We start from the raw sequence: 24,293 nt of genomic DNA, 5'->3' as shown, positions 1-24,293 counted from the left end.
GCTACACCATTAGCTGTAAATGAGAAATTTTCAGTGCATAATGGTAACAAACTAAAAGATCCATTTCAATTCAGAAGCTTGATTGACAGTCTCCTATTCATATGTTCTTCAAGACTAGATATCATGTTCTCTGTGAGCTTGCTGTCTAGTTTTATGAAAGAGCCTACACATCTTCATTTTACAGCTAAAAAACGTGTGCTGAAGTATTTGAAAGGCACTTTAGACTTTGGAATCTGTTATACCAGAAATCTAAATTTTCTTCTTACTGCTTACTCTGAGAGTGATTGAGCAGGAAATAGAGATGATTCCAATAGCACTTCAAGCTATGTTTTTACTCTTGGGAATAGAGCCTTTTGCTGGAACTCACAAAAACAGTCCATTGTTGCTCAATCTACAGTTGAAGCAAAGTATATATCAACTGCTGCAACTTCCAACCAAGCTATTTGGTTGAGAAAAATGCTCACTGATATGCATTTTTCTCAAAATTTCCTACTGCTATTGCTATCAGTAAGAATCCTGTTTTTCATGGCAAAACCAAGCATATTCAAGTAAAGTTTCATGCCATTAGAGATGCTGAGGGGTTAGGTGAAATTAATGTTCAGTATTGCTGTTCAGATCTGCAGATAGCTGATATCATGACTAAGGCATTAGGAAAACCAAGATTCGAGTACTTGAGAAGCAAAATGAATGTGCAAGATGCAAGTATTATGGAGGAGTGTTGAGGAATAATACTTGCATGGTGGTAGCAAGTAGATGTTATTCTGATAACACATTGTCCTCTGTTTTGATTTAGTTTGCTTTGTTGTACTGATAATTAATATTAAGGCTATATTTGAGTTGTCTTTTGATGTGTTGGTTTGCATATAAGCCAACACTTATACTTGTCAAATATATGTACAGGTGTTTTTATGTAGACCAGGTATATAAACCTTGTTTTTTTGTATTAATGAAATAATTTTCTGATCACTATCTCCAGTACATATGCACTGCTTTTTCTCTCTTCATAACATTAACAGAACCCAGTTGCGAAGCTAGACAATATGACAATGAAAAACCACATCTTCTCTACGGGGTTGTCTTTACCGTTGTCGTTGTTGCCTTGATGAGGCTCATCATCCAAGCATTTCTTTAGCAATGGAGCGCCACAGAGCAGAGGGTTACTAGCATAAAATGATGGATCATCAAGAGTTTGGAGTTGATTGCCATTTGGAATTTGTCCCGAGAAGTTGTTGTATGACACGTTGAGGTGACTTAGTTTGGTCAGAGTTGACATACTACTTGGAATCACGCCAGAAAGTTCATTTACTGAAAAGTCTAGAGATTCTAACATCTCAAGTTCTCCTATCTTCTTGGGTATCGTTCCTGACAACTGATTATAAGACAAATTCAGACCAATTAACCTTATCAGCAAAGCTAGCTTTTGAGGGATTTGTCCCTTCAGTTTATTCCTTGAGAGGTCCAAATAAACCAATAGTGACAAGGTTGACGTGTATTCAAGGAATCTTCCTTTCATGACCTCTGTTAAGTGCTCTTCCTCCCATTGTATCAAGTATTGATAGGGTTCTAACGCTAAGCTATCTCCCTCGCGGTAAAGTACCATGCCAGTGAAGTTGCCAAAGCAATGAGGTATCCGCCCTTTTATATTGTTTTTTGCAAGATCAAGGATATGCATATCAGCGGAGAGTTGGTAGAGTTGCGACGAAATACTGCCATTGAATTTATTTTCTCATATTCTGAGAATTCTTAGGAACTGAAAGCTCTCCCCAATCCATTTAGGTACATTTAATTGACTTTTACCCAGGATTAAGTAAAATATGCAAACTTTTGCATCAAAGACTTAAGAAAAACCCAATATCATGGATAAAAACTCATACTGAAATAGTGCAACAAATTAAAAAACATGTTAAAGAACTCCCTTGTCTACACCTAGCAGACCCTGATACACTTAAAATAGTATAAACAGATGCCTCAAAAATAGGTTATGGTGGGATTTCCGGATAATGCATTCTCACCAAGATCCAACAGTCTAAGAGATGTGTAACTTTTTAAGTCCAATGGCAGCTCTCCGTTGAGACTATTTTTGCTCAAGTCCAACTATCCCAGTGAATCAAGATGCCCAATAGAGCTCGGGATAACACCTGAGAGATTGTTGGATGATAGATCTAAAACTTCTATAACATGATGATCTCTCCAGCAGTTTGGAATATTTCTAGAAAAGCTATTTTTCGAGAGTTCTAGAGCTATCGGATTTTTAATACGGCACAACGAGTTAGGAATTGGACCGTTCATAAGGTTGTCGGAAAGAATCAAATACCTCAATTGAGGCAACATATCACCAATAATTTCGGGAAGCGGCCCGGAGATCCAGTTACTGGAGAGACCGACCCGCTTCAAGTTGGAAGGCAAGTTTGGAAGCGTCCCACTAATCTGGTTATGGGAGAGGTCCAGCCCATAGAGATTCATGTCCTTTATCCAATTTGGCAGAGTGCTCGAGATGCTAGCATTGGAAAGAACTAGTGTAGTGGCTTTCAATTGTGTTTGAAGCCATTGAGGAAACTCTTCCAAATTTGCAAGACTCCATTTCAATGTATTCCAGTTGAAAAGGAGGGACCCAGTTGGCTTTTATCTTGATAGTCAAACTGTTGGAGCTAATGGACAACACTTTCAACTTTGAGAGCGTAGCAAAGTGGACTTCGGAAAGGGCACCTTCCAATGAATTGTGAGAAAGATCCATAGTCTCGAGGTTGGAAAGTTGCCCAAGACTTTCTGGGATGGTCCCATTCAATTGATTGCCAGAAAGACCAAGGTATTTTAGGTTTTTTAGCACCCCCAGCCAGTCTGGAATATGGCCACCAATCCCCAGCCAATCTGGTATTTGGCCACCAATCCTACCAGACCCTAAATCTAATGTCTCTAAATCATGTCCAACACATCCAGATAAATTCCGGTATTTTCCAATTTTCTCACCCTGAAATTGGTTAAATGACAAATCTAATAATTTTAAGTAGCACATATTCCCTAAGATCGATATCAACCCCTTCTCAATGCCACTAAAATCATTACCTGCAAGATTGAGATGCACAAGGCTTTTAAGGTTATCAAAGCTGTTCTGGATTGAACAACTTAAAAGGTTAAGGCTAAGATCAAGGATTCTAAGAGAAGTCATGTTTTGAAGCATAATAGGTACCGGACAGGTAAAATAGTTATTTCCAAGATCTAGATACCGAATCCTATGAAATGTAGAATTAATAGGATGCCGAGACAAATGGGAATTATTAAGCCCACTCTGTGATAAATGTAAAGATGGCAAGGAAGGAAGCATGCTGAGTACCGCAAAGAAGTCTGGTGCCTCACCAAGGTATATACCTGCCATCCCAAGATGCTGCAAAGATGACAGATTAGAAATCCATTGTACGTCATCAACCCTCAAGGCCCACGACGGTCCTTGATCATGACTAACATCAAGAACACGTAAACCAGTAAGGTTTCCAAGATTATTTGGAACACTTCCATTGAATCAAGCATTGGAGATATTAAGGTATCCCAGCTGTTTCATCAAACTCAAAAATTGGGGGATGGCGCTGTATTGGAAATCATTTCCACTCAAATCCTGGTGTTCCAAATAACTTAACTCGAGCAAACAAGAATTTACCTCACGAGCAACTAAGGAACTCTCCTCACTAATTTTCCCAAAAACAGTCTCGCCACTAAACCGTGACGGTGCTCGGAGATTAAGCTTGACAACATACCCATTGTTTTCATCGCAGCTTACTCCTTTCCATATGCAACAGTTTTTGCCTTTCCAAGAAGATAGGCGATGGAAAGGATCTTCAAAACTTTGCTTCAGCTTCAAAAGGCTTTGACTCTCTCCTTCTATGCAACTGGTGAAGCTTGAATTTTGGCATGAAAAGAAGGGTGCGATTTCAATGCACAAGGTAAGCACAAAGAGAACAAGATTGAAAAGTTTACCCATCTTTGAAAAGTGATTCTAAAAATGCACCATTGCCCGCAGATTGTGAGATAGAAACTAAGAGAACTGCAACATGCATGTTGCCAGGAAATTACTTGTAGGCCAGGCCATCGTATTCTATCTTTGGCTCCTATATGTTGGCTTTGACTCATAAAGTTTGACTCGGAAAGTGGGGTTTGGTGGTGGAAAAGCAAATCAGGAAGGACCAAGTGTAGTTCAATGAACTTGATACTAGAAAATTCAACAATAATTTGCATTCTGCAATGGAAATTTCGTTTCCATGTGCAGGACAGGTTTGAGGAAATAAAGCATATCTAATTACTACTATGATGTTCGGTTGTCACACTCTTTTACTCTACTCTTTAATCAGTTTTTCGACACTATTTCGGTTGACATAGTAGTTGTTATTGTTTTGGTGAAGAATGTTATAATTCAAACATAAGGTTTTTATCTTAATTATCACTTAAAACTTAGTAAACCCATTATTGTAAATGTGGACAGATCCTTACTTCAAAGAAACAATATCACAATCAACTATTCATATATCTAAGATGAAATAGAGATGATTGAAAAAGTATTTAGCATAAGAGGGATGGATAATATTAGTACATTCAAACTACACAGTCAAATTGTAAAACCCACACAGCAAAAAATGAAAATGTTTAAGAGGAAAATTTCTTAAAAGTACAAATAAACAATGCTCACAAAACGTAATGCTCAGGACTGGGTGAATGTTTGGAGAATAGAAACGCAGGAGTAGCGTTTACAGCGCCCGGCCTTTTATAATGTCAAAGCTCATTTCACTAGGATCTGTTGCCTGCAACTCCACTTGAATGCCATCCAATTCCCTCTTGAATCTGTCTTTAGAGCTGGCATACACCATCTTACTTCTCACCTTTGATGTATCGGGAGACCTACAAAAAAACATGTACAAAAATGAGAAAGAAAGACCCCCCCCATCCCCCTACCTTTGTTTTTTTTTTCTGGGAAAAAGGAAATTAATACGGTTACCATGCAATGAAGAAAATTTTGCTTTTCTGACAGTTCTCACTAGTAATGAAATCAAAATCAAAGACAGCATAGCGGCACTCATCGGCTGGCAGAGAAGCCTGGAAATCATCATAGGTTTCTTGAGGGCTGCCGACCTTGTCTACCACCACCTGTTGGTCCTGAATCTTGAAAACGATGAACCGGTAGTTCCTCTTTGCTTTTAGCTCCAAAAATTTCAGCTTACATTCATCATGCACAGCCATTCCAGATGCCGAGTTCGCCTAATATGAAAAGAAAACAGGAAATATTGGATGAATCAATCAAAGATTTCAAACCAGCATCTGTAATCTCTAAATGAAACAGGAAAGCCTGGGATCACGTTTGGAGATGATTGCAACGTTTGCATTATTCTAATTTGATAAGTCTGTTAAAATGTTTTTAGCAGAAAACCTTTTCTAACATGATATGAAACAATATTGGCCCTGGAAAGTTGCACTGAATCGGTGACTTTGGCCTAATATTTGAAGAATATTCTGAATGTGTTTGAAAGTCTAAAAAAGGCTTAGCTGAAATTGACACGTCTGATTAGCTCAGGGCTCATGAAATCCTAGACTTGATTTAAAATGATTGAGAAAGAAAGATAAAAGTATATATGTTTAAATTCCATAGGAGATGTTCAAAGATTTGATCGTATTAAACTTTCTTAACAACATTTTTTAATAGTGAAACCAAATACAATATATATTTTACCAATTTGCATACATTTCCTTCAGTTCTGATTCTCTTTGCTTTGTAATTAGCACCTTCTAATTCTAAGTTTCAACAACTTAGAAAAGAAGGTGGCCTCTAGGATATTTCCTATTTCTATTGAATAAAACAATGAGAGGAAAATCATAACAAACAAAGTTGGTATTTCAAATATTGGAAAATCTGAATAACATGATCTTTCAAAAGATAGAAACATTGGAAAAGAAACCTTACCATTTTGTTGTCCAAAGAGAAACAAGCCTTGTGAGAAATGAAGAGGAAGAAGAAGAAAGAAAGATGGAAAATGGAAGAGAGAAATGTAGAATGGGGTAGGAAAGTAGGAGATCCTTAATTCAGGGGAGATATTGAGAGGCGAGACATATGCGGTGGTGAGGAGAAATTTCAGGTCAAAACAAGGGTGGACACTCTCCCAGATTCGAAGGCTAATCATGTCCACAACAACAGTTTGTGTAGATTATCAGGAAACCACGTTGCTGGTTGCATGGCCAATCTTTTTTTGGCTATTTTTATCAGTTTGAGTAAAGTTTTCTTGTTTCCTTTGACATTTTATATAAGGTTTCCTGATAGAAGTTTAGGCTTTGGCTCCAGCTCGATCTCCTTCTATTTCTCTTCTCAACGTTTGCTACACTTACATCAAGAACGATCAAGGTCGCAGCATGCCCTCCCAATGCAGCCATTTACAAACTAGAAGTTTCTTCTTTCCATCTTCTGGGTGGGGGTTGGCTTAGGCCTTACAGTCTTAAGTAAACAAATACCAATAAAGTAGTCTATATTTGATGCAGTATTAATGATAATCAACCAATGAAAGTACACAAAGCTACTACAACTAAGAAATCAGAAAATTCCCCCCAGGCGGACCCATCCTCACCCATCAAATGGTCTGGCAGATCAGGCTGAGCTTGCAACATAAATTGTTTAGATCGGGGAAAGGTAGGTCTCACAGATAATTATATCCTTTTGAAATTGCAGATGAGTTATTAATTACCCTAATCATCATATGAAGGCCAAAAGTAAAAGAATGCTGATGTCTTGCACAGCCAGAAATGAACTGTCTGCGATATTGATAGATTGAATTCATCCCGTTAAGGGAGAATGAATAATTCCCAATGTTATTGGAACAAGGACCAAACATTCTATCCAAAAAAAAAGAAAAAACAGGACCAAACATAAAAATACATCAGAAATAGTGTTAGTGGCTTGGAAAAAAAAAATCAAGTCCTTAAGAAGCAATACTGACAGAGGAAGAAAATATATTTGAAACACCATAGAACATATTTGAAATATAGCAATCATCTGTCAGCAGAGATCATAAATACTACTCATGAAATTCACTGGAAGAAAATTTTCATCCTACAAAATTTACCACTTTAGGCCCTTGTTTCTTTTTTGATTTTATCTTAGCATCTTTTGCATCAGAAGCAACATTTTCTGTTGACGTAAAGTCTGCTGTAACGAAGTCATCATCAAGATCATCACCACTAATGAATTTTGTCACCTGCCCTGCAGGCCTTTCTCCATGTTCGAATGCTGAAATCAGGAAATGATACAAAGAATAAGGTTAACATTTCACACATAGATAAGCATACACCTTGTATTTGCACATACAGGAAGAGCAAAAATATGATGCCATTAGATGACAAGAATAGGAGACAAAAACTCCCCACAGGTCATCTACTTTGCCAGCATGGATTTTACGTCCATCAATCATCACAAAATAACTTGACAGATTATAGCAGGAAAGTGGCTATAGCTTTATAACTCTTTTGACCTTAAACTCCCAATTCTATAGTCACTATATAATCCACACAATTATCCTAGCTATACTCCTACCAATTATTAGAATCTATGCTATATTATTCGGTATAAGTAACTGGTAGGCCCATGTACTAGCACGTAATGTTCAATTTAGTCCTCTACCCCAATTTTCATCAACATAGACCTTCTACTCTTAGAAATGTGTCAAATCAAGGATAGTTGCTAACACTGTAAAAGAGAGCCCTTAATGTTGCTGACATGGCCATGATTTGGATCTGACATGTAAGTTTTGCTGATATAGAATTTCAAAAATAAAAAATTCTCAAAAATAAAAATCAGTGACACATGACATTTTTAGGCCATGAGTCACCAGCACCAGGGAAAGTCCAAATCACGCTTAAAATCCCCAAATATACCACACTCCCATCTAATGTATCACACAAACTATGTAATTTCTTGCTATGCTGCATAAGCAAATGAAATGCAAAAGCAAAGGACTAAATCCGCTGCAAAGCACTTTCTATCACATTACCAGCAATCCTACAACATGGTATAAGGGCAGAGCATCAAAGGATTGAGATTCTTATTCAGATTGGTTTTTTACCAGTCATTTCAACTTCTTATCATAGCTTGACAACAACAACAAGAAGAAGACCAATAACCTCAAATACGTTGTGAAAATTTGAAAAATACTTTTTTTCCACTTTTCTTTTGTCAAGTCACTACAAAAAAAAAAAAAGTTTACTAGATATTCTTGCCAAAGTCCTCATCAAGATATAAGGATCTCAGGTATACTACACAGGATCACAAACAATAAATCAGTGTTCAAGATTTACTTAGAACTCAACAGCACTAGAACAATATCACCTCTCTCTTAAATGCTAAGCTCCTATTAGCCAATTCAATTGCCTCTGATCAAGTTTCATTTTGAGAGTCCAATTCCTTCAACCCTCCCAACACACACACACACACACACAAACAAAAGAAAAATAAAAAGGAAAAAAAAATTCAGACCTGAAACTTACTTCTCATCATCAGACACCAAAAGTTTATCTTTGGGTTTGGAGTAATTAGAGAAGCTTACTAAATGGTACAACACTTATAAAAACCATTGAATGAAACCCAGGGTTCATTCGGGGTAAACCTTGTTATTCAATTACATTACTTAGATGCTCTCTGCTTTCTGTAATCTTCAAAATCACTAAAATATAAACAAATAACTGAACAGTTGGGATAAACCCTGAATATTGGTAGTAAAAAAACTTACATGCACCACCTCTGGAAGTTGCAGCAGATGCTTTTTTGCCTTTATCAGGACAATCTTTGGCTAAATGGCTTACACCACCACATATTTTGCAACAACCACCCTATAGAGAGCAAACAAAAGAAAAAAGAAATTCAAGGTGTCTGATTTCCTAAAGAAAAAAGATTCCTGCAACGGATTGAAACTTAAACTAATAAACATCCACATCATATATATGTAGTCTGCTTACCAAGAATACTAGAGACGCTGCACTTACAAAATAAAAAAGCTACAAACAATTTACTCAAATATACCTTTGGATAGACTCCATGAGTATTTTTTGGGCAGTTCTTGCTCAAATGTCCAATTTCCTTACAAATAAAACATTTGGCAAACTTAGTTCCCCCTGCAATATGAAAGAGAACAATCATCATTCATGGCAATAAATGATGAGAAGCCTCAAACACAAACAAAATATAATTGCCAGCGTGAAACAAGTTTTTTAACTTATGTCATTTGTAGAAAACATACATGATACATTTACAGATGATAATTGAAGTAGAGCTTTCCCTTGATGAGTTCCTTACAAATACAAGCCTTCAAGAACAGAAATTCCCTAGCCTAAATCATATCTTATAGTACTAAAAACTACAACAAAGTCAGTACCAAATTCATTTTCAAGATAAGCATTTCCATCTATCAAGGAACAATGAACTGAAACACTAAATATAATAAAACAGAACACTTTCAACAAAACTTTTGCCCTAAATTACACATAAATTTTAAAAACGTAACCAAAATTCTATGGTAAACTAACACTCCTAACTTTGTGCACAAGTTTATAGAATCTTGGAGAGAAAAAACCAATGTCAAGCATTCCAAGTTATAAAATCCAAAGAAGCAAAATACCATCTTGAAGAGGTTGAGGGCACTTCGATAGAGAATGTCCAGTTTCTCCACAATTGTAACACAACTTTTTATCCATAATCTGAGGGCAGTTCTTCAAACTGTGTCCACGATGACGACAAAGCAAACATATCTATAAACATCAAAAGATTTTTTTTAAAATAGAAACTCATAAAATTCCAAATTAAAGAGGAAAAAAGTAGAAAGCAATATAAAATCTAACCGTATGTTTATCCCATTGAGCTTTTTGGGGGCAAAGCTTGGCGATATGATCTTTGGCTTTACATATGTAGCAACTTTCACCAGGCTTCATGCCGGGAATTCTAAGTGGGTGTTTTCTAATCCCTTTTTTGTAGGGTTTATTAAGGTGTTTAGGCTCTTTGGACTCTTCTTTTTCGCGCTTGAACTGGCTCTTCTTATTTTTCTTCTTCTTCTTCTTGTCTGGGTCTTTCGCTGGGGTTGGCTCTGGGGACGGAAACAGATCAGGGTGTGCTTCTTTGTATTGCTTGCGAGCTAATTTCTGTCTTTTGTTCGCCATGTTGAATTGGAAGCTGCAAATAGAGAGAAAAGGGTGTCGAAGCAGAGGCAAGGGTTTTAGGAGGGTATTTGGTTGAACGGAGAAGGTAACCAAAAAGGGTTCGCTAAGGACTTTTGATCCGCTACGGGCAAACACAATGATTTTTTTGGCTGTCAAGTCTTGCAAAACACATGCCTTGCGCGTGATTTTTTAACCCCAACACTTCCTTCCACTTTTGTTTTTTTATTAATATAAAAATAATATATTACTCAATAAATTAAATGTTTAAATGTTTACAAATATTTTTAATAACATTTTAAACACATATTTTAATAATAAAATATCTTCAATTAAATCTTATTAGTAGGATATCAAACTCTCTTACAATTTTTTTTTTAAAAAAATTGTACATATTTAATTAAAAATTTTAATTATTATTCAAATTCATATGTGAATATCTTGAACATTATCTATTAAATAAACCTATTTGTCAAATACCTGATTAAAATAACTTAAAAATTATTTTTTATATATATTATAATTAATAAATAAAATTAATTCATAAAAATAAACTAAAGTTTAAAATAATAAAGAATTTATAAATAAAATAATATATAAAAAATAAATTTTAACATTATAAATTATTATTTATAATCAAAATCGAATAATGGGTACTCAAACATCACTATTCGAATTTTATCTCAACTTGCGATGGTAACAATTTTACTGTTCAAACCCAATTATAGAGCACTCTAATTTTATTTAATCGACTAAGTAATGCATGATATCCAGTTATAAGATATTGATTAAATTATGTAATTAATCCTTATATTTTGTCAAAATAGTGAATTTAATCTTTATATAACAAATTGTAAAAGTTAAATTCATATACTTTTCAAAATTAATAATGTCAATTTAATTATTGGTGTTAAATTTTTTTTACTATCTATACTAACATTACATTTAAGTGTATTGACATGACATTAAATTCGATGACATAACATTCAAAAATAATATAATGATTATTCTAACATAACATTAATAAAATTTAAACATAAATTTTAAATGGTAACGTAGAGCTATTATACTACTAACGTGTCATCTTATGAGTTTGTTATCTTATTTTAACCATACATTGCTTTTAAAGAGCATGAAAAACTTATTTTTTCACTTACCTAATATATGTTCTATTTAGTTAAAAGAGAAAATGATACGAATTTTTTAAGTGACAATATGAAATTGTCTAATTAGATGTTGTTAGGTCTAAATTGCAAAAATGTCAAATCAATAATATAATAATATTAAATTAACATCACATTATCATTTTAAAATTTATATACGTGTTTAATCAATATCACGTAAACATAATTATTGTATCATTCTTCAATACTATATCAACATAAATATGTTATGTCAATATAATCAAATGCATGCTAGTATATATAATGAAAAAATTTTAACATCATTAATTATTAGATTGATATTTTTAATTTTGAAAAATACAATGATCTAATTTTTATCAATTATTATATAAAAAATAAATTTAATGCTTTGACAAAATACCAAAAAATTTATATAATTTGACCTAAAATATCCATCCACATCCTTATCTAGTAGGTTTTACAATTTTGTAGCAAAACTATTATAACTGGGGCATAGAATGCGTTTGAAGAAAATTATTTATTGATATATGTTTGAAATAGTGGTGTTAATAGACAATAACTCAGGTTAAATCAAGCCTATTTATAGTTTATTTTTTGATCGTTAATGTGAATAGTAAAAAATATTATATAATCATGTTATCATGTTAAATTAACATATCATATTATCATCAATTATGATATGTCGTTATATCACATAATAATCAATTATTATATATTAATAAATTATGTTAACGTCACGTAACATTGAATGATAAATAAATTTTTGATTGAGTCAATTATTAAAAATAACAACTTATTTGATTTAAAATAAAAACATAAAAACTTATTTGACTTAAAATAAAAATATAATGATTTGTTTAAATATAATAAAACTATAAAGACTTATTTGAATTATTTTAAATAGTTTAGGAGATTTTTCATATATTATGTCAATTTAAATTTATAAAGAGAAATATTTATCTCTTATTTTATATATTTTTTCTTTTCAGTATTCAAATTTGAAATTTTAAAATGAAAGTGTTAAAGTTTAATTATCAAAATACTCTTTCAATTCTCATTGAATGATTAACTTAAAATCTAATAGATTTTAATATGCACTAAACAAATAATTTATAAAATTCCATCATCCATTTCTTTTTGTTATTTATTTTGCTTTTGCCCTTTCTGAAAATATAGATGTTGTCAATTATTGTGTTGGAGCCTAATCAACCATTTTTTAACAAGCAGAGGCAATTTTCCCGCAATGTGTTGGAGCCAGTGGTTGTGACAGCTCGATTAAGATACAACACTATCCAATAACAGTCTTCTTTTTTTTTATGAGTTACAGTCCAAACCCTTTACCTTCCCCTGCTTCTAGAATGTTTAGATGATGTGGTTGAGTGAATTATTAGACAGCAATAATTGGAAAATGTTGTTGGATTCGCAGTTTACTTTTCCATCAAAGGCTAATGAAACATTTAGAGATTCAGATTGCAGATAAAACCTGTTCGTATCATGTTCTTGGGAATGATTGTACTTTCAGTTGGGCGTTGGACCCATTATCGAAAAATTGGATTTTGTTTAGCTTTGTTATGAAGGGTTCTGGTGATCACTGCACCTGCTCTCACTCCGTCACCTGATGATGTTGGGTTTGATGGTTACTTTGCTTCTCTTTTCGTCCATGACTCACCATCCCCACCCTTTATTCCTTGAGTTTCAGAAACGCCCAAAAGGGGCCTACCCTTGTCTGAGTAAAGGCCACGTTTGTTATGCAATTGCAATCAGCCTCCAACGGATTGTATTATGACTACATGAGAAAAATGAGAATAAAGGCTAAACAGATAGACAATCTAGGGTTTGCTTGGCCATTTGTAGCAAGTAAGTATTACAAACAATTCTACTATTTATTTTAAAGATTGTTAATAATTTTGCAAATGAACTTTGCATGTGTGCATGATAATGGAGTTTCAATGCATCTAAATCTCAAGTACTAACTAAAAGTTTTTAAAATTTTTGAGAATAATAAATGAAATGTCATAAAACAAAATAAAAAAAAAACAAATGAACTATCGATATTCAATCGTACACTATCTATTCCTATATAGACTGAATTTGCATAAACAAATTGCTTCAGCAAAAACAAGTAAGCATAAAATTTGCATTTGTTAGTTTATGGTTATATTCACTTCGTTAAAAAGGTTTCACAATGTTGGTGTTTCCTTTCATTTTGAATAGAAAAAGTATAAAGTGCATAAACTATCATTAACATTTTCTATATTATTATACAAGCATAAATTTTTTTATATAATGATATTAATTTCATGAATATTAGAGCATAGCAATTTAAGGTTTTAGATGTAGTAAATTAAACAAAAAAAATGTATAGAAGCTTATAGATCCAACAAAATTCTACTACTAAATGTTTTTATTAAAAAGAAAAATACCTACTACTAAGTTTCTTTGAGACACGCAAACACGCCCTTGCCAGTACATCTGCTTCTTTAAGCCAAAGTGCAGGTCACATGTTCCTCCCAAAAATCACGTGCCCCCATTCTCCACCCTCGTGCCCACGCACGCACAAGAAGGCATTGAGACACACACAAACACTTCTTCGTACCCCCACTTTCTTCCGCATGCCGCAAGGGCGCCAGTCTCAATCCCATCAGGTACGCGTAAAAATCACGCTCTAATTAAACCCAAAACCCCAGGGTTTTTTTTTTCCCTCAAAAATTCAAAATTCAAATCCCCCTTAAAAATCAGACGACTGTCACTCCCTTCCGTCAACCCTAACGGCGAACACCACTTACGTCATCTCCTTCCTATATAACCCCTCATTTTCTCTTTCATTTCCACAACAAATCTCTCGCGATCCTCCATAAAAGAATAACCCTCCACTCAAAAACTTCTGCTCTCATTCTCTGAAACCTCTTATCTGGGGAAAATGCGTGAGATTCTTCACATTCAGGGAGGCCAATGCGGCAACCAGATCGGTGCCAAGTTTTGGGAGGTGGTTTGGCCGAGCACGGAGAGATTCCACGGGGCTACCAAGAGACAACGAGTTGCAACTGGAGCGCGTCAATGTTTACTACAATGAAGCGAGTTGCGGGAGGTTCGTTCCACGCGCTGTCCTTATGGATCTCGAGCCTGGCACTATGGACAGTGTTAGATCGGGGCTGTACGGGCAGATTTTCAGGCCCGACAACTTTGTTTTCGGGCAGTCCGGGGCGGGGAATAACTGGGCCAAGGGTCATTACACGGAAGGGGCTGAGTTGATTGACTCAGTGCTTGATGTGGTGAGGAAAGAAGCCGAGAACTGTGACTGCTTGCAGGGTAAAATGATCTTTAAATTTTTAAGGCGTTGTTTTCGTTTTCTGGTTTTGTTGTTTTGAGAGAGGAGTATGAATAAGAAGGATTTCGTGGCTTCACTTCTTGTATTGTTTGGTTTTTTAAATGGTTTTTGGATATTACTTTAGATATTTAGTGCGAATCTGATAATTTATGGAGGTTTTTGGGGTTTATTTGCATGTTTAAATTGATTTTTCAACTTAATATATGATTGATTTCCTGTGATTACTTAAAGTAAATGTTATCTGGAAAAGTGATTTGAAAAGTATCTCACATGCTTGCCTCTGGTCTAAAGATTTATGGACTCTATCGAGGTATTTCCTGTTTTTTTGTGTATTTTAAGTTTTTACTCCAATGTTTTTTTTTGTAAAATCATTGTACAACAAATTCAATTTTCATAATGAAGATTCTCTGTTTGGTTGCTTAAAGAATTGATAAATAATATTAACTTCAATGTAGCTTGAAAACCTGTTTTTATGCCTTTTAGATCGTTTATTTCAATGTAGAGCTAGATGGTTCTTAAAAACATGCGATGGTGATTTAAAATGTCGTGAAGGTGTCGCCTAGTTTTGGATTGGAATTTGCCTTCCTATATTACCTGGCATCCATTCTTGTTGATTATGATTTAGTAATCATTTTTCTTTCTTCAAAAATTTTCAGGATTTCAAGTATGCCACTCATTGGAGGTGGACTGGGTCAGGCATGGGAACACTTCTCATCCAAGATCAGAGAGAATACCCGACAAGAATGATGCTCACCTTTTCTGTGTTCCCATCCCCTAAGGTGTCTGACACTGTTGTTGAACCTTACAATGCCACTCCTCTGTTCACCAGCTTGTTGAGAATGCAGATGAATGCATGGTTTTGGATAATGAAGCTTTGTATGATATTTGCTTCCGACTCTCAAGCTCACCTCACTCAAGCTGTAGTCAAAAGACCTTTTATGCTCTTGGCATTTTTTATCCTGCTGATGCATGTTTCCTTTAAGTTGGTTGTGAAAATTCTGTTGATCTCAGCACTGGCTTCTGTTGAATGCAGTGGAGACTTGAACCACTGATTTCTGCCACCTAGAGTGGGGTAACTTGCTGCCTCCGTTTCCCTGGTCACTCAATCACATCTGCGCAAGCTTGCTGTTAATCTTATTCCATTCCCTCGGCTGCATTCTTCATGGTTGGCTTTGCTCCACTTACATCTCGAGGGTCCCAACAGTACAGGGCCCTTACTGTCCCAGAGCTCACTCAACAAATGTGGGATGCCAAGAACATGATGTGTGCTGCTGATCCTCGCCATGGTCGATACTTGACTGCTTCAGCCATGTTCCGTGGCAGATGAGCACAAGGAGGTTGATGAACAGATGATTAATGTGCAGAACAAGAACTCATCCTATCTTGTGAGTGGATCCCCAATAATGTGAAGTCTACTGTTGTGATATTCCTCAACTGGTTTGAAGATGGCCTCAACATTCATTGGAAACTCACTTCAATCAGGAAATGTTCCGGAGAGTCAGTGAGCAGTTCACAGCTATGTTCCGTAGAAGGCTTTCTTGCATTGGTACACTGGGAGAGGTATGGATGAGATGGAGTTTCTGAGGCTGAAAGCAACATGAATGATCTGGTTTCTGAGTACCAACAATACCAAGATGCAACAGCTGATGAGGAGGGTATGACATGAGGAAGAGGATGAGGAACTTCAGGCGGCGCCTAATAGTAGTGTGTTTCTGTCTGGCTTTTTGTTTCTGCCTTAATATTGTGGAGTTTTTTTTTTTACCTGAATACTTGTTTGGGTGTTTGGATGGTTATGTGGCTAGTTCCTGGCCTATGGTTTGTTTGCTTATGGTTGTTTAGAGAGTTTTGTTTATGAACATCTTTACCATCAATAGTTAGTGAATGCATATGGATTTTCACATTAAATCATTTGCAATGGTTGTGTTGCATGATATTTTTGGTAAATGTTAATCTGCCTTGGTTGAAGAGAAGTGTGTAGGTTCTCATTTGGCATTTAATTACCATTTCTTTTTTCTTATTTAAGGAGAACATTCCTCCTGCAGGCTGTATGATAGACTTCTGTTCTTGTCGTGTCTCATAATTTCACAATTGCCAAGTTCCTGGTTTTGTCAAAAGATATCAAAGTGACGACAGTCTGTTCAGTGACTTCCCAAACTTGGTGAGAAAACTCGTTAGTAACTTGGTCTAAACCAAAAATTCACGATACTAACTTAGGATTCTACGGAGTGAAACCAAGAATCCAATTTCATAAAGTATTAGACAAGCATTACCGTTCAGGAACTACTCTGATTTATTCGTTAAATGCATTAGGATCTAGATTGAGCGAATGAAGTTACCCTCCCCATCCAATCTGTTTGGATTGTAATGGCTTTCGCTTGCACACATAAAATCAGTGCAGAACTGCAGATAGTATTTTTACTCAGGTAAAAGTTCGGGGACTCAGAGGTGCAGATACGAGCCAGGAAGAGTTGTGCGTATAATCTACGATGGACTTTCCCGCTGGCAGTCTATGGGAGAGAATCGGTTATAAAAACTTTCTTGGGAACTTTGAAAGCTGCAAGATTTTTCCTGCAGAACTCCTGCAGCTCTGTCTCACCGATACTCCATCCTTCTCGTGGAACGATTGCGCAGTTTATCTGCAAGAAGATTAGCATTCCTCCAATTAAAATTTTTGACATATCAGCTTTCTCGAGGTTATATTGATTGGGACAAGTGGATCTAGTATTATATTTCTATAAAAAAATTTATGGTATATATATGAGCACAATTTAGTTGGGACTCGTTTCTTCTGCCATCCTCTGACGTGGGTGTGCTTTCTCTAACAGTAGCCTCTTGCGCCACACCATTTCAGCCAATATCACAACCTCTCGACCTACGGGTTTCCCCAATGACTCAGACTATGTGGCCCATCTTCACCAACAGGTTCGTAGCCCTCAACCCGGTTCTTCAGACATGGCATAAGCCTCCAAGACCGGCGCCCCAAATGCCCCTTCCAGCCGCTCTAGAATCGCCAGAGCAAGCGACGCGCTACAGCTATTAATGAATCGGAGCTTCGGGTAAACGAATTCCGGGTTTGCCACGTGGCGCTCGAGTAGGATCTGATGAATTGTGGGCACCGCGGAGTACCACGTTGCTTTATATTGTTTCACGTCTCGCCAAAATGTTGAAGCCGAGATATGCCAGCGGCCGGAATTGCCAGGCTCCCAGGCCCGAGAAGGACAACAAACCCTTCAATAGCCGTGAACGTGAAATAGTCGAAGGACTAACAGGATGAGTCATCCTTGGTAAGTTTGTTAACGGATATAGTATCTTAAAAGAAGAGACTATATTAAGCTGAGTCAATGGCACGCCTTTGGGGCTGCTTGTGGTGCCAGAAGTGTGGAGGAAGAGTGCCACGTCAGACGGGTCATTAATGAGTTCGCTGATCGAGTTTGGGGCTGGTTAGGAATGAGTCAGGGAGCGAACGAGTTCAGAATCAGCAGGGATAAAGGTGGCTGTGGCGTGTGGGATACTAAGATTGGATGCCGCGGCTTGAGCCGAGGTGTTGCCGCTCTGTGGAGTTAATAAAAGCTTGGACTCTGAGTCAGATAGGTAAAACTCGAACTCTTCAGTGGTGTATGCCGGGTTGAGTGGCGTAGCCGTGGCTCGAGGTCGAGTTATGGCCAAAAACATTATTACAAACTGTAATGACAGAGAAAATATAGTACAACGTAAGAGCTAAAAGTTATACACAGAAAATTAGTAGTGCTCTAGTAATGAAAAGAAACAAAGCTTGAAAGCAAACCTCGATGGTATTAAGGAAGGCGAGCGCAACAACATCGCCTCTCCCAAACCCAGCAGTGACTAGCCTGGAAGCGGCATGTTCGACGAGTTCTTGGAGCCGAGAATGCGTTATATCAAACTTGCCAGAAATTGACAGGGCTCGCCGGTGAGGGAATTCTCTGGCAACGCGCGTCAGTAATCCTGATAGTGTAAGAGTGTCCATGCTTTTCTCTTCCGGGTTGCTTTCAGCCCAAGTGTACATTAACATTAATACAGTGATAGAGAAATTGAGGGTTTTTCCACGAAGCCCATAAGAAAGAAGAGGGGCTTTAATAGGGAGATTTTGCACGGTAGAGGGTGTAGGCTCGACCTGAAGAAGTCTAGTCACGTGCTGAAAGTCTAAAGTTAACGAACAGAATGTTTTAATCAGCTGCAATCTACTACAGAGTAAGTTCTTAAAGTTTACCTTCTTTTGGTGTTAAACATTTGTCAAAGCGGAGACATGTAATTTGATATTCATTTGATATTCCGCTGGAGCAGCGTCCCTCGAAACAATTGGCTGTGATTCACCTTGGTCCATCCAGCACATTTCCTTTCAATCACAGCGTAGTGAAATTCATGAACCCTCGATGAAGTAAGCAGGGATGTCATTTTAGGAAGCTGATGTGGCCATGACCTGCTCAAGTCATGTGGAATTCTGGTAAGTCAAGAAACTTCTAGTAAAGTTATAACAGTGGAAACGGTATGTGCTGATTTTGATAATGACATCTGACTTTTCACTGCAACTGACTCCACCCTATCGTAGCAGGGTGGCTCAAATTGCATAGTGTCAATAGTTAGTTTCTTGCACTTGGTAGATGGCTTTTTGTGGGAATTTTGGTTTTCAGAGGATACGCAATTCCTGCAGATTATGCTATTATCCATGGCTTTGTACAGTGTACCTGTTCAGTTGAATCCTGTAGTTAGTTTCAATCACTTGCAAGGGCAGCTTTTCCTGGTTGATCATGTTGAATTTCGATGACAAAGAGACAGTGTAGTTACAATAGGTTACCAGCTAGCAATATATATATATATATATATATCTTCAAATTTGTTTTTGTGGACTTGCTCTTTGTTAAATCACGCTGTTCATTTTTGTGCTAGCTAGGTTGAATTGCTTTGCTTACTGGTTTCCTTTTTCCAATGCTTGCGGCTTCCGGACGGTGCTGGGCCACTTTAGTCGCTGACAACCGTTCCTAGATTCCTTTTCGGAGAAGGTTGCTTCCACTTCGCAAAAAAATAGATATGAAAACTGAACCATTTCTAACTATAATGACATGCAACTATTAATTGTGACCTTCCCCTGTATTGCTCGCACTCTGCTGGGTGATATTGGGATTGCAGAGAAAATCTAATACGATTTATGGATTAGTTGAAATGATGCTGGACGAGCCTTGTGGAATGTTTTAAATTTGTTGGCATGTTAATTTTTAAGAGTCCTAGAATTTGTTTAAGCTTTAATTAATTTGTCTCGGAAATGTTAATATCTTGGACTGCCTCCGAGGATCAGAGAGCCAATGTAGCAGTGGAACTCTACTACGTATATAGCATGCAGAAGTGTTAAATTGCTGATATTCAGAATCCAGCTCTACCAGAGGGAACTCAGCAATTCTAATATTCTATAGATGCCACTAAATCTCCTCTCTCCGTTTCTTAAGTTATTTTTAATATTTGTCTTGGAATTACAAAGAGAATAATTACACAGTAAAAAATAGTAACAGCAAAGGAGCTGGTCTCTCGTTTCCCACAAGATATAACTGCGCGCAGATAGATATGGTGTGTGCTTTAGGCTCCAAACTTGGGAACCTTAGCCGTCGAGATTTGAGCAAGAAAGTGCTCGGCTACAATTCTCCGCTGGATTTTCCCGCTGGCAGTCTTTGGGAGAGCGTCGGTGAAGAAAACTTTCTTAGGGACTTTGAAAGCTGCTAGGTTCTTCTTGCAAAATCTCTGCACCTCCGCCTCATCAACATTCGATCCTTCTCTTGGAACGATCGCGCAATTGATCTGTTGGTCATGCAGATGACCATCCAACACAAAATAATCAGCATCAATTCCTTTCTCCAAGAAAATAACATACAGTTAACTAAAATTTCCAATATGATCATATAACTAGTTTCTATAACAATAACATCCCATAGCATTTACTATACTTTTTGGCATCACAGGACTACTCTTACGTCTCTATCCATGGCCGTGAAAAGATCAACAAACGTCTCATCTGGGTAATGCACTTTAAAATCACAAGAAACAAGGGAATAACACCCTATCTTGAACAGTTAGATGTCCTTTTCTCCACTACGGAATTAATCAGCAAAAAGGATTCTCTGATATACAGCCTGAGGTGGGTTTTGTCACAAATTGATACTTTCTCTGGTAGCTGTAAGCATCAGGGGTGGGGCCTTTTCCCACCGCACTGTATCCCAGATCATGCATGCATGATGCAACGTGTCTTGGTCTATATACGAAGGACTCGACTCGAATATTCTTTTCAGGATTGTGGTGCTATTTCAATACTACTACATTACGTGCAGCTGCCAAATATATTAGTTTTGTGAACTTACCTCTTCCCCGTATTTGTCATCAGGGACTCCAAAAGCAACTACTTGGGCAACATCTGGATGAGATAAAAGCACTGCATCTACTTCTATTGGCGATATTTTCTCACCTTCAAATAAACAAAACATTAACAATTTTAACATCTGTTTAGGAGATTTTCAAATAAGAGGACTTTAATTTGCACATAATAATACTAAAATTATTAATTATTACACCGAATATGATTTGTGTTGTTTATCAATTATAAATTGTTTCATCATTAAACTAATTATATCATAATTAGTGTGATATTTTAATTATTTGTCCATATTTAATTATCAATTATGATATTATATTTTATCTAATTTGATTCTATTTAAAAACAAATACTAGTAAAAATAGTAAAACATTGGACAAAATGAATTCTGACTAGATATTAATAATGTATCAAATATAAACAGAAAATAATATAGTTTACCTCCACGGTTGATGAGCTCCTTTATCCGACCCACAAGATGCAAATACCCGTCCGGATCAAAATATCCAAGATCACCAGTGTGGAACCACCCAAATCGGAAAGCTGATTTATTAGCTTCAGGGTTATTTTTATAGCCCTTAGTCACATTTGATCCTCTAATACACACTTCCCCATTAACATTTGCCACTTGCGGCACACCATTTTCATCCAAAACCACCATCTCTTGACCCACGGGTCTCCCCACCGACCCGGCCTTATGCGGCCCATTTTCTGGTAACGGGTTGGACGCCATCAAATGGGTTGCCTCGGTCATGGCATAAGCCTCCAAAACTGGCGCCCCAAACGCCTCCTCCAGCCGAGCCAGTATAGCCGGTGCTAGTGAAGCGCTGCAGCTCCTAATGAATCGGAGCTTCGGGTAAACGGGTTCTGGATTGCCCAAGTGGCGATCCAGTATGATCTGGTGTATCGTAGGGACGGCAGTGTACCACGTGGCCTTGTATTTGTTCATGTCTTGCCAAAATGTTGAGGCGGAGAACCTGCCAGCGGAAGGGAGAGTCACGGCTGCACCCGCTCCAAGTGAGCTCAGCAACCCGGCTATCAAGCCGTGGACGTGAAATAACGGGAGGACTAACACGGTTGAGTCAGAGTCGGTGAGGTTATAAACCGATTTAATATTTTTAACCGAGGATGCCAAGTTGAGCTGAGTCAGTGGAACGCCTTTAGGGCGGCTTGTGGTGCCTGAAGTGTGGAGGAAGAGTGCTACGTCGGATGGTTCATTCGTGAGTTTGCTGACCGAGTTGACGTCTGAGTCTTGTTGAGACAGGGAAAGGGCGAGTTCAGAATCCGCATCATGAAGGGTAGCTGTGGCGTGAGGAATTTTGAGCTTGGAAGCGGCGGCTTGTGCTGAGCTGATGCCTTCAATTGAGGTTAACAAAAGCTTGGACTCTGAGTCGGATAGGTAAAACTCGAATTCTTCAGTAGTGTAAGCAGGGTTCAATGGCGCAGCCGTGGCTCGAGCTCGTATTACAGCCAAAAACATTATAACAAACTGTAAAAACATATAGCAGGAAATTTCAAAGAACATTTCGCAAATCAAAAAAATATGAAGGAATTATTTAAAGAAGGAGAGCAAATTAACCTCGATGGTATTAGGGAAAGTGAGTGCAACGACATCGCCAGCACCGATCCCATTAGATAAAAGCCTAGAAGCTGCAAGTTCAATGACTTCATGGAGCTTATAATAGGTTATATCAAACTTACCTGAAACTGAGACGGCGCGACGGTGAGGGAATTCTCCAGCGACCTGCTTCAGTGATTCCGTTAGTGTAAAACTCTCCATTGTTTTCTCTGCAGAAAGCCAATACCGACACTCAATAAGCCGATAAGATCAGAAAATTTCGTTTTGAATAAACGGGGGAGACGAATTCTTTAACAACGAGCTTAGAGAGAGTAGTAGTTTTGTAAGGTGATTTGCAGAGTGGAAGGTGGAGGTCAGGTTGGCGATCGATGATGAGACCGTTTGATCTGCTGCAATCCAGCTTACAGTGTTGGTTTGAAGTTTCGTTCTTTAGATATTGTACTTTGACGGAGATATTGCTTTAGAAAATTTTTATTTGTAGGAGATCTTGTGGGCTTTGTACAGGTGTCTGTCTATTAATTACCAGCTGGTGAGGTGGGCTTTTCGGTTTCGCAGCCGCTGTACTTCTGCAACTGTTTGCTCATGTGTCGTATGAGATTGAACACACTGTTCTTCCACTTTTCGCAGGCTTTAAACCCGCTGCCAACATAATGTAAAGTAAAAAGAAAAAAATAAAGGGACATTTTAATCTTTTCCATAAGATAAGAATATCAACACTTGATGTCTTGAATTAGATTAATCTTAATTTTCTCAAACCCAAGCCACTTATCTCTGAATTTAAGCTTAACAACAAAGTTTAGTACTGTGTGCTTAAGTCCAATGCAAGGAACGGTGATTAATTTGTTGGTGTTGCAAATCAAATGCGATCTTTCTTCTCTTCAAAGGGATAATTAGGTATTTAATTTTTTGGAAATCAGGAAGCTCCTGATTGGAGCTGGTTGATGCCTTTTTGTTGTTTGTTTTTTTTTCCCTTATTTTTTTTATTTTTAATAAATGTTGAATCATGTATGATCAATCAACCCATGCACATCCAAAAAGGCAACTGACTTGTGGATTTATGATAGGCTACAAATTTAAATAGTTTATTAGAAATAAATTACGAAATTAGGAAAAAGGAAATGAAAATCCTTATCGTATTGGTGTAAAGAAATTTGGACAAAGATATTAACATTATTGGTTAGACTTTCTGGACGACCTTTGGCACATGTATCCTCATGGAGCTCGTAGTTTTTCATTGCCATTTAATTTAAACAAATGAAGTGTAACGAACAACTTTTTTATCCAGAAAGACACCTTAAATTGTGATTGTTGGGTATATTTAATTACCAATTTCAAAGACCTGTAAGGCATGCGATGTCTCTCTGTTTGTGATTTAAACCCTGATTAAAATCACAAATGTATTACAATACAATCAAATTAAAAATTAAGCTGGTCCAAAATCAAGACAATAAAAAAAATAATAAAAGGAATATATGAATAATGTATATGATGTGATAATTTATTGGTCATGAAAGAACAAAATATTATTCTTTTAAAAAAATGTACATGATATTATAATCAATTTCTTATAACTACAAATATAATTAAAATAAATTATTATCAAATATCTAAATTGTAATGATTAAGCTCATCAGAACCCACTCACAATTCGTCTTTTATATTTAGTCACTTTTTTTAAGATTTTGATATATTTCCACTTTT

The 24,293-nt window shown here is 36.7% G+C and overlaps 3 protein-coding genes and 2 pseudogenes across 7 annotated transcripts; 1 reads left to right on the top strand and 4 right to left on the bottom strand.

Moving 5' to 3' along the window:
• Positions 1 to 1,009: 1,009 nt before the first annotated feature.
• LOC149527731 (uncharacterized) lies at positions 1,010 to 3,512 on the bottom strand. Its single transcript, XM_089785236.1, has 2 exons — positions 2,515 to 3,512; positions 1,010 to 1,635 (listed from the first exon to the last, which is right to left on the bottom strand). Exons 1-2 carry the CDS (start codon positions 3,371 to 3,373, stop codon positions 1,010 to 1,012), a joined length of 1,485 nt encoding a protein of 494 aa, XP_089641362.1. The 5' UTR covers positions 3,374 to 3,512.
• A 1,027-nt stretch (positions 3,513 to 4,539) lies between these two features.
• On the bottom strand, positions 4,540 to 10,303 carry LOC110416990 (actin-depolymerizing factor 7). Of its 4 annotated transcripts, XM_089785577.1 has the most exons (7): positions 9,856 to 10,303; positions 9,636 to 9,765; positions 9,041 to 9,132; positions 8,757 to 8,850; positions 7,224 to 7,255; positions 4,982 to 5,241; positions 4,558 to 4,884 (listed from the first exon to the last, which is right to left on the bottom strand). In XM_089785577.1, the coding sequence occupies exons 1-7, from the start codon at positions 10,168 to 10,170 to the stop codon at positions 4,734 to 4,736; spliced, it is 1,074 nt and encodes a 357-aa protein (XP_089641703.1). In that variant the 5' UTR covers positions 10,171 to 10,303; the 3' UTR covers positions 4,558 to 4,733. The 4 variants fall into 4 exon arrangements, with proteins under 4 accessions (XP_021284841.1, XP_021284834.1, XP_089641703.1 ...); XM_021429149.2 differs by lacking the exons at positions 4,558 to 4,884; positions 4,982 to 5,241 and having other exon boundaries at positions 6,962 to 7,255; positions 8,751 to 8,850; positions 9,856 to 10,300; XM_021429166.2 differs by lacking the exons at positions 7,224 to 7,255; positions 8,757 to 8,850; positions 9,041 to 9,132; positions 9,636 to 9,765; positions 9,856 to 10,303 and adding an exon at positions 5,942 to 6,045 and having other exon boundaries at positions 4,540 to 4,884.
• A 3,746-nt stretch (positions 10,304 to 14,049) lies between these two features.
• Positions 14,050 to 16,379, top strand: LOC110409678 (tubulin beta-1 chain pseudogene; annotated as a pseudogene).
• Positions 16,380 to 16,794: 415 nt separating this feature from the next.
• Positions 16,795 to 18,717, bottom strand: LOC110409688 (oxalate--CoA ligase-like; annotated as a pseudogene). Its single transcript, XR_016351409.1, has 2 exons — positions 18,425 to 18,717; positions 16,795 to 18,321 (listed from the first exon to the last, which is right to left on the bottom strand). The product of XR_016351409.1 is annotated as an oxalate--CoA ligase-like (transcript).
• A 1,382-nt stretch (positions 18,718 to 20,099) lies between these two features.
• LOC110409671 (putative CoA ligase CCL9) lies at positions 20,100 to 23,070 on the bottom strand. The gene is made up of 4 exons (XM_021419107.2): positions 22,593 to 23,070; positions 21,455 to 22,502; positions 21,003 to 21,106; positions 20,100 to 20,445 (listed from the first exon to the last, which is right to left on the bottom strand). Exons 1-4 carry the CDS (start codon positions 22,791 to 22,793, stop codon positions 20,227 to 20,229), a joined length of 1,572 nt encoding a protein of 523 aa, XP_021274782.1. The 5' UTR covers positions 22,794 to 23,070; the 3' UTR covers positions 20,100 to 20,226.
• Between the last annotated feature and the right edge of the window lie 1,223 nt (positions 23,071 to 24,293).

Source organism: Theobroma umbraticum, unplaced genomic scaffold (assembly GCF_002168275.2).
Source record: "Theobroma umbraticum cultivar Fairchild unplaced genomic scaffold, ASM216827v3 scaffold_30.0, whole genome shotgun sequence".
Classification (NCBI taxonomy): domain Eukaryota; kingdom Viridiplantae; phylum Streptophyta; class Magnoliopsida; order Malvales; family Malvaceae; genus Theobroma; species Theobroma umbraticum.
This window is presented reverse-complemented; position numbering and strand designations above follow the sequence as displayed.